This window comes from Lipotes vexillifer, unplaced genomic scaffold (genome assembly GCF_000442215.2).
Source record: "Lipotes vexillifer unplaced genomic scaffold, Lipotes_vexillifer_v1.1 scaffold39, whole genome shotgun sequence".
Classification (NCBI taxonomy): Eukaryota; Metazoa; Chordata; class Mammalia; order Artiodactyla; family Lipotidae; genus Lipotes; species Lipotes vexillifer.
Window position 1 is genome coordinate 4187824 of NW_006787038.1, and position 11097 is coordinate 4198920.

The 11097-nt window shown below is 35.5% G+C and overlaps 1 protein-coding gene across 1 annotated transcript in view; it reads right to left on the minus strand.

Annotated features, from left to right (window-relative positions):
- Positions 1-11097, minus strand: part of SPTLC2 (serine palmitoyltransferase long chain base subunit 2) — a 112254-nt gene that overhangs the window by 19033 nt on the left and 82124 nt on the right. The window contains exon 10 of the mRNA XM_007459778.1: positions 361-496. Within this exon, the coding sequence (XP_007459840.1) occupies positions 361-496 (136 nt within the window). The remainder of the gene's footprint in view (positions 1-360; positions 497-11097) is intronic.

Here is an 11097-nt window from a genome sequence, read left to right on the forward strand (position 1 = left end):
TGTAGCCATTAACACCTTCTGGCATATTACATAATTTCCTTATTTATTAAGTTTGTCTGACTCATGCCCCAGTAGAGCATAAACTCCACAAGGACATGGATTTTTCTGTTTTGTTCACTGATCTATCTCAACCCCCCAGAAGAGTGCATTAAACTCAAATGTTTGTTTAAGGAAAGACTAACAAGTTAACATATTTTACAAATTGGAATCCACTTGTTTAATCTATGGCAGATCTAGTAAACAAACGTTAACATAATGAGGCCAAGACAATTTTACCTAACAAAATATATAAGCCTGGTTTCACATCATGGTAAACCTTAAGTCTAATAAGAGGGCAATCTGTAATCTGCAAAAAGGTACCCAATTTTGGCTGGCATGTAGAGCATCAGAGGCACCACTGGAGAATCTTCATTTCCATAGATGATGAAGCCCATATTTTTCAGACGTCTCCTGAAATATCTGACGTTTTCAGCTAACTGCTGGATACACTCTTTGCCTGGAAAATCATGGCGAGGGGGAAACAAAATAATACTAAGAAAGAAGAAGTGGAAAAAGACAGCAATTTCCTCCATCTCTATTCTATCAATCAATCCTATGTTTTGTTTCTTCCTTTCCCATATAAAATATTTTTGCACAGTAAACTGTATGGAATATAAGTAGAAACAAATATATCTTGCGTTTGTATTGTCATAGTGGGTGTTGACAGCAGATTTTATAGTAATGTACAAAATAAAGTTTAATGACCAGTATTTCCATGGCAAATGGAAACCTGAAATGTTTAGCATCTTCAAACATTTTCATTGATACCACCTCATTTAACACTCTACCACCCCTTTACAGTAGGTTGGATAATTATCATCATTTTCATTTTATATATTAGGAGACTCACAAAGGTTGTGACTGGCCTACAGTTACACAATAATGAGTGGCACAGCTGACTAGAAGCTAGGCCTCTCAACTTCAATATTCATTCCAAAAACCATGCTGCAAATAATTTTACCCATAAGACCAGAGACAGAACCATTCAGAGCCCCATATTTTCCTCTTAAGAGTTTAGGTTACCATTTCCCTAAAACTTCTACCAGACAGCAATAGCATACACATATAATAATGTAAAAATCATATTTTTAATCCTACTTTGTTCATCTTCCCTAAAACACAAATGGATTAAGACACACATTTCTCTAACTGCTGATTGACTAAATATTTGGCCTGGTTTTGACTTTATGGTAGGTCAATCTATGAACAGATGTCCAAAAACAATCGTTCTGTTACAGAGAGCAAGACATAAATTCAAAAGATCAGCTTGCAAAGGGCTAAGAACTGTTTTATGGTTTTCTAAATCACAAATACTCACAAATAAGAAAAGATTGCAGTCATTTTCACATATATTAGAAAGCCAGCAAATTCATATTTAAAAAAATACAACCATACAGCTCAAAGGTAAGTTAATCAATTGCAAATACAGATGACTAACAAATGCCCTTAGAATCAAAACACTAACATATCTGTCATTGATGGGAAACTACTCTAGATAAGTTTGCTACAAATAACCCCAAATTAATACTCTATATGTAAATAATTTCAAGTTGACCGGAGAAGCACATACAAGCTTAGATTAGTTTAGTGTGAACACTGAAGAACATCACTTAAGTTATGACATACATCTTACACATATTAAAACAGACATTAAGGTATGTTAAATTTATGTTGACAATTGATGAGCCACGTACTCTAATTTTCCCCTAGAAATACCAACACATGCTTACTCTACATTTAGAATAAGAGACTTCCACTTCCAGCCATGATAAAGTACTAGGAACCAGATTTTCTTTCCTGTTTGTAAACAACAGAAAGCTGGACACAGTATATTACAAAATGGTTTTCAGACACTGGGCCCCAGGCAGTGGAGGACTGTGCTGCTGGAGAGAAGGGAAAACAGAAGTGAGTCTCTGGATTGTCCCCATACCACCTGGAGACGGGTCCCGGGCTGCTCCAGGAGTGGGGACCTAGTCTTGTCAGTCGAAGACATCAGATTTTGGAGTTGGGGAGGCTAAGGTGGCTAGAATTTACTGGGCACACAACAGGGGAGGAGGAAGGTGCACAGAGAGACCTTTGGGGGTCTACAGAAGAGCATTTGGCAAAGTGTTGATCTGAACACGTATGAGAAGAAACTATGAGGGGCTGGAGAAAGCTCCAGCAGAAAGCAGCAGACCGAACAATTCCCAGCACTCATACAGTTGGGAATAGCTTCTATTTTCACCAACCAAAATGGAAAGACCTCAGAATCACACTAGTAGTGGAGCTAAATTAGCCCTTGACTAAAAGTTGCTCTGGCCCACCCTAACACCCCTTAAAAGCAAGTCTTAAAAGGATCCAATTGATTCCAAGAACAAAGTCCAACATTATTGCCTAAATGAATACAAAATGCAGCCCCTAATAATGTAAAATTCACAAGGTGTGACGTATAATAAAAAATTCTAGGCATTCAAAGAAACAGGAAAATATGACCCACCAACTAGGAGAAAGGTCTATCAATAGAAACAGACCAGAAATGACAGAATATTAGCAGACAAGGATACAAAAATGCTATTACAAATATACTCCATACATTCAGAAAAGTAGAGGAAACATGATGAAAGAGAAAGAAAATACATAAAAAGGGAACAACTGATACATGCAAAAATGATGAATCTCAAAAGGATTATGTTAAATGAAATAAGTCAGACACAAAAGACTATACTCTTGTGAATTCATTTATAGGAAATTCTTAAAAAGACATAATTACAATGATAGAAAACAGATTAATGGTTGCCAGGGAATGGAGAGAGGACCGACAGCAGAGCGGTATGAAGGGGACTTTTCAGGGGTGACAAAAACATTTTATACTTCAGTTATGGTAATGGTTACATGACTGCATACATTTGTCAAAACTCATGGAATTACACACTTAAAATTGGTGAATTTTATTGTATATAAATGATATTAAAGATTTTTAGAAACTGAGTGACACATTTGCTAATTTAGTGTACATTAATTTTTCCTGTACCACTTATTATTTTACAACTTGCTACCTTTTTCTTATCAAAAACTAACTACCTTTTGTTAGAATATTTTTTTCTTATTCCAAGATTATCAAGAAAAATTATCAAGGAAAACAAGAAATGCTAAGAGATTTAGACCTTACCTTTTCCACCTATGGCTATATCATTCTAAGCAAGTTCTCTGTAACAAAAGCAAGTGGAAATCTCAGTCTCACCATTCATTGTCATCTGTTCCTTGACAAGAAGAGTCCCAAAAGAAAACACATCTAAAATAACATTCATAGGCAAAACTGGAAGATACTGAGAATAGGTATTTAAAATTCCCAACTTACATATCCTTATTATTGCTGAATAGTATTCCTTACCAAAGATATACCACAATTTGTTTACCCATTTATGTGTTAATGGACATTAGAGTTGAGATTACCAACTTTCATTTTGGCAGTTATAAAGTTCAGATTTTAAAGAATTCTCTCTGAGGGACTTCCCTGGCAGTCCAGTGGTTAAGACTCTGTGCTGTCAATGCAGGGGGCACAGGTTTGATCCCTGATCAGAGAACTAAGATCCCACATGCCATGTGGTGCAGCCAAAAAATTAAAAAAAAAAAAAAAAAAAAGAATTCTCTCCTAAATAGAGGATGTGGATAAAAGGGACCCCTGTACACTGCTGGTGGGAATGTAAATTGGTGCAGACACTATGGAAAACAGTATGGAGGTTCCTTAAAAAACTATTGATAAAAATAGAACTACCATATAATCCAGCAATTCCACCTCTGGGTATATATCTGGAAAAAAAGAAAACACTAATTCTAAAAGATATATGCACCCCAATGTTCACAGCAGCACTGTTTACAGTAGCCAAGACATGAAAGCAACCCAAGTGTCCATCAACAGATGACTGGATTAAGAAGATATGGAATATATATACAATGGAATACTACTCAGCCATAAGAAAGAATGAAATAATGCCATTTGCAGCAACAGGGACGCACTTGGAGAATATTATGCTTAGTTAAATAAGTCAGACAGAGAAAGACAAATACTATATGGTATCACTTATATGGGCATATATCTGGAAAAGACGAAAACTCTAATTCTAAAAGATACGTGCACCCCAGTATTCACAGCACTATTTACAACAGCCAAGACATGGAAGCAACCTAAATGTCCATCAACAGATGAATGGACAAAGATGTGTGTGTGCGTGTGTGTGTGTGTATACACACACAGTGGAATATTACTCAGCCATTAAAAAAAGAACTAATGCCATTTGCAGCACCATGGGTGGACCTAGAGATTATCATACTAAGTTCAGACAGAGAAAGACAAATATCATATGATATCACTTATAAGTGGAATCTAAAAAAATGATACAAATGAACTTATCTACAAAACAGAAATAGACTTACAGACTTAGAAAACAAACTTATGGTTACCAAAGGAGAGAGGGAAGGGGGGGAGGGACAAATTAAAAGTATGGGATTAACAGATATAAACTACTATACATAAAATAGATAAGCAAAATAATTTATTGTATAGCACAGGGAATTATACCCATTATCTTATAATAACCTATAATGGAATATAATCTGCAAAAATAATGAATCACTGTGCTATACTCCTGAAACTAACATAATATTGTAAATCAACTATACTTCAATTAAAAAAAATTCTCTCCTAAATATTTATTTAAGCATCTTAGTCTCATGCCCAAATAAGGGAAGAATTACTATAATTAGCAACTAACAACTCAGTTTCATTTGCTTCTAACTGCTTTAGGTGGATATGGTAAAAGAATGTACTACAGTTGACCCTTAATCCACATATATTTATAGTCGGCCCTCCACCGCTGAGGTCTGCAGATTCAACCAATCAGGGACCACGTAGTACTGCAGCATTTACTGTTGAAAAATATCTACATGTAAGTGGACTCGGGCAGTTTAAACCTCTGTTGTTCACAGGTAAACTGTATTTATACTTTATACACAAAGAAACAGGCCCATAAATGTTAAACTACTTTCTCTAAGGCCTTTCATTCAGTAGGAGGAAGATCAAGGTTCTGACTCCCGTTTAGCGCTTTTTCTTCTACACCACAGCAAGAAATTATGTACTTTTCAAACTTTAAAGTGTTTAACCCTTTATTGGGTAACAATATCTGTATTTTACTTTTTAAACGGCACTTACTAGCAAATGAATAGGATAGGGATGAATGGGTGAAGGAGCCTAAGACACAGGGCAAGTATGAGACAGGTGGAAAGTAGTTCTTGCAATAAACTCATCTGGAATAGCAAACTGCAATCATCACTGGTGAGTAGGGAATAAAGACTGAGGGGAAGAATCAAGACTAGTGCTGGAGAAAGAAGCAAACTCAATTAGAAATAGTGGTCATAGTGAATCCCAGAAATTAAATGGTCTGTTTATCCAACAAAACTACTAGGCTGAACCATGAAACTGCCAATATTTGACTATTTTTGACCTTAAAATAGGCGATTTCTTCTGATTCAACCTAATAATTTCAAAGATAATAACAGGAAAAGCAGCCAAGTTAAGTTACTTACAAATCAGTAAGCTTTTGCAGTTATACATATTGGGAAAGTGGTTGTAAAGACAACACTGTTACCCATTTTGAATTAAATATCATGTAAAATACGAGTTAATATTAATACAAGAAGCATGGTACTTAAGTCCAATCTGCTAGCTCACTTCTACTTACTGCAGAGCTGCAGCAAGTATTTGGTCTAACACAAATTTAAAAACAAAGAAAGGTTAGACTTGTTAAAAAAAAAAGATACTGGGCTTTCCTGGTGGCGCAGTGGTTAAGAATCTGCCTGCCAATGCAGGGGACACAGGTTCGAGCCCTGGCCTTGGAAAGATCCCACATGCCACAGAGCAACTAAGCCCGTGCACCACAACTACTGAGCCTGTGCTCTAGAGCCCGCGAGCCACAACTACTGAGCCCACATGCCACAACTACTGAAGCCTGAGCGCCTAGAGCCCGTACTCCACAACAAGAGAAGCCACCACAATGAGAAGCCCGCACGCCTCAACGAAGAGTAGCCCCCACTCGCCGCAACTAGAGAAAGCCCGCGCACAGCAACGAAGACCCAGTGCAGCCAAAAATAAATAAATATATTAAAAAAAAAAGATACTAACTCTTAAAAGGTCTTTATCCTTGCCTCAGAGAGAACACAGATGGTGATATAAGAGGTCAGCATTCTTCTCTACTTTTCAAACATATATCTTTACTTTTAAGGGTGATAAAAAGCATAAAAGCAATTTAGAGGAAAGCTCTGTACTGATTCTCTTGAAGTTCACAAATGAACCTTACTGTGTTGGCTGTCCTTCTGGAATTCCTTAATACAATTTGTTAGAATGAAGCTATTTTTAGAATCTCTTCAAATAAAACCAACAGCCTGGCATGAAAGAGAGAAAAGCAAACACATATGTGTAGTTAATGTCCCAGAAAATGTAGCAGATAACTTTAACTGGTCATTTTTTAGTCCTCAACTTCTTGTAATAAATTTTATGCTAAGGAGGGAAGTAATGAATATGATGGATCAATAGGTTGTGATGGCATCATTAGTTTTAAGAAATAATGATGGCATCATTATTTCTTTTAAGGAAATAGAAAGCCTAAAAAGGGTGGAAGATGGAGGTAGAAGGAACAGCACAATTATCTATGTATTGATAACCATTATATATTGATAACTTTAAATCACTTTTACAATACAGAATTACATAGAGTTATATTTATTAACCACTGCTAAACAGATTTGCAGTTGTACTAACTGCATTCCAGACATTTTCAAAAGAAGTATTTTTACCAAGTCTTAATCCAGATTTCTCAGGGTTCTCAGGCTTGTAATCTTAGGGTTTGAAGGAACTACTCCGTTACTACTCAAATAAAATTCTGTAAGCCCTCCCAGACAGTTATTAATCAGAACAGATGGTGTTCTATGAGATAAAAATTTTCTGAAGTCTCAGGGCCAGTTAAAAAAAAAAAAAGAAGATCTATGCACAAAACAAGAAATGCAAAAGGTAGGAGATATTTTGTCTTAAATGGCATTAGTGCTAACTACTCAGAACTCAGGCTTCAAAAAATATAGCAAGTACTCACCTGTTTACACAGCAATATAACTTTCAATTTAGCTGATGAGCTTTTATATAACTTATAATCAGCAAAATGAGTTTGAGTCTGCAACTTCAAAAAAACCATTTCCGGTGTTAACCAAAATCTTTCAAAATAAAGGACACAAATATGACTGATGTTCAGTCAGAGTTGATCCCCTAACTCACATTATACTCCATTACACAGCTCCTAATCTTCTTAGATTTCCTGGATATGCTGATATAATCTGCCTTCCTGGGAAAAATAAAATAAAGTTACTGCTATTCCTCAGACTTATACTTTCCAATTAATCATAATGGGCCAGAAGAATTTGAAACTGAAGAGCTCCTTCCACCCCTCCCCACTTCTTCTTAAAGGTCATAATATCAAAGCACATACGGGTTTTCTCAGTTTAGGGTTCCCCAAACAGAACAGATAGCCCCAAGAATGGTTTCAGTTAGCTTTCAGCATTAATTAGGAGTTATGGGACATAAGGCAGGATAAAACATGGAAAAATACGACCCATCACCTTCTTCTAATTTATACTATCAAAGACATTACATTATGGATATTTCACATAATATCTCTTTAATACTTTATGTCTAAGAATTGAACTTAACTATCAATCTTTCAGTTTACTCATCTGTCCAAAGACTTATTTTTACTATCTGGAAGGTTACTTTTTCTAATATTTTACTTCGGTTGGACTATACTGCAGAGTGAAAAGGAACATGTTTCACTCTTGTGGTTTTTCTCTTGAAAAGCATCTTCTTTAAAAAACAGAATAAACTCAGACATCCTCAGTGTTTACTCTGCCTATGTTAAACACATGTCTCCATTGATATCTAAAACTGGAGCTTATATCTTGAAGACTTCTTATACAAGTCTTTATAATATCAGGTAACACATGCAAACTATGTTTTCAAAGGCTATTTCCAAAGTAATTATGGAAGCTTCTAGTACTGACTCCCTCTAAAGCAAAGAAACTATGTAACATAGTAAGCACAGTGCCAGGCTCAATAAATGCTTCTTCATTTTCCTTTTACCGGTAAAGCAATTTCTAATCAGGGGAAAATTATATTTAGCTTCAGTTATTATATCTCTAAATATTACCAAGTCAACTACTAACCAGCCTTACTTCCTGATAAGATACTACTTTAGGACGAACGTGTTGATTTATATTAATTTAAATGAACTTGGCATTCTCTTGCACTAGTGGTACTATATCTAAATCCAATATTAGGACAACAGCTCCATCTCCTTCTCAGCTGGAAGTACTCTGGGCTTATGCAAAGGAGGAGTTAGGTGTGTACCTTAATTACTGCCATTATAGCAGCTCCAAGAACTGTAAATAGTTGGCATGGCAGAAAATCTCAGATGCAATCACAATGACACTTTCAAAAGAGCCAAGTAAACCTGGGCTAAGAAGAATTCAAATTCCTTTCTTGCTCAACACTTAAAACCACAGCATCTTTCATACACCACATCCGTAACTTCTGAGAAGAAAAACAGACTATTAGTAGACATCCTCATCTCTCCCTTTTGGAGACAGAGGCAACTCTAAGAATTATTTTGCAGCTGAGGAAACTAACTTAACACCCGAAGAGGTTATGTAATTCCAAGTGGAAGAACCAGGATTTGAACTCTCTAATTCTTCTGGTTTCAGACTGTTGTCTTAACCACTACTCATTGATCCACTTTGGCTTCTATATTAAGTAGAACTGACTAAAAGGAAATATTAGGAACAAAACGCCTAGGAATAAACCTACCTAAGGAGGCAGAAGACCTGTACTCCAAAAACTGTAAGACACTGATGAAAGAAACTGAAGATGACACAGACAGATGGAAAGATACAACCTATTCTTGGATTGGAAAAATCAATATTGTCAAAATGACTATACTACCCAAGGCAATCTATAGATTCAATGAAATCACTATCAAATTACCAAGGGCACTCTTTGCAGATCTAGAACAAAAAAAAAAAATCTTAAAATTTGTATGGAGACACAAAAGACCCTGAATAGCCAAAGCAATCTTGAGAAAGGAAAATGGACCTGGAGGAATCAGGCTCTCTGACTTCAGACTATACTATAAAGCTACAGTAATCAAAACAGTATGGTACTGGCACAAAGACAGACTTACAGAACAATGAAACAGGATAGAAAGCCCAGAAATAAACCCATGCACCTATGGTCAATTAATCTACAACAAAGGAGAAAAGAGAAGCTCTTCAATAAGTGGTGCTGGGAAAACTGGACGGCTACATGTAAAAGAATGAAATTAGAACATTCTCTAATACCATACGCAAAAATAAACTAAAATGGATTAAACACCTAAAATAAATGTAAAACCAGATACTATAAAACTCTTAGAGTAAAACATAGGCAGAACATTCTTTGACATAAATCACAGCAATATCTTTTTAGATCCACCACTTAGACTAATGAAAATAGAAACAAAAATAAACAAATGGGACCTAAATAAACTTAAAAGCTTGTACACTTGAAACACTATGTATAACTGAACCACTCTGCTGTACACCTGAAACTAACACAACATTGTAAATCAACTATACTCCAATATAAAATAAAAATTAATTATCTGGCTCTGCTCTCAGGAAAAGATGTGGTGCCCAGAGACTTCCTTTCATCCTGCATTCTTCTTCCCAATTTCCACTGTAAGATTTCTGTCATTCCCCCATCTTCCAAAAGGGGGCATCCTACAAAATTTTGGTCAACCATTGCCAGTGTTTCTCAATAAGACTGCTATTGGCATTTGGGGCATAACAATTCTTGGTTGTTAAGGCTGTCCAGTGCCCTGTAGAACATTTAGAATCACTGGCCTCTCGGCAATAAATGCCAATAGCATCTCTCCATAGCCCAGTCTGTGACAATCAAAAATGCCCCTAGACTTTTCCAAATGTGCCTTAGGAAGGCAGCACTGTTGCTGGTTGGTTGAGAACTCCTATTGGTCCTGTTATTTCTTTATAGGAACCATGGATTTCTTTTCTTTTGTAAACCTGAGTTGGAGATGCATTAGCTATATGATTTTGGGCATGTTTTTACGTCCCTTAGATTCAATTACCACATTTACTCTAGAGGAAGATATAAACGTGGGGCAATTTGATATATTTAGAGTACAAAACCACACATAGGAAAACCTAATATAAAAATACAAGCTAACTGATTAACAGTATATTAAAAGTACATATACTTATGGTTAAGTAGGGCCTTTATTCAGTAGGCCCTTTCTTTATATATGTTTGGATTCCTTTCTGGAATTTTACTTCTATTTCATTAACTGGACTGTTACAAATTACTATAGCTTACATATAATATATAATTGCATGTATAATTTATATGTAAGATATATATAATTACTTGTACTTATAAACTACATATATAGCTTATATATAATAAAATTTACTTCCCAGTTCCTCTACTCTTTGGAGTTTTTCACCTCAATTATTATTATTATTTGAGATATAATTCACATCCTTTAAAATTCATCCTTCCAAAATGTACAATTCAGTAGTTTTTATCTATTCTGGACATTTCATATAAATGGAATCATATAATATGTGACCTTCTGTACTGGCCTCTTTCACCTAACATAACGTTTTCAAGTTTCATTCATGTTGCAGCATGTATCAGTACTTCATTCCTTTTTATGGCCGAATAATATTCTTTGTACAAATATACCACATTTTGTTTACCTATTCATGAGCTGATGCACATTTGGGTTGTTTTTGATTTTTGGCTATCATGGATAATGCTGCTATAAACATTCCTGTGCAAGTTGTCATGTGGACATACGTTTTCAATTCTGTTGGGTATATACCTAACAATAGAATTTCTGGGTCATATGGTAACTATATATTTAACTTTTTTTTTTTTTTTTTTTTTTTTTTTTTGTTTTGAGGCTTTTCACCCGTTTGGTTTCTCCC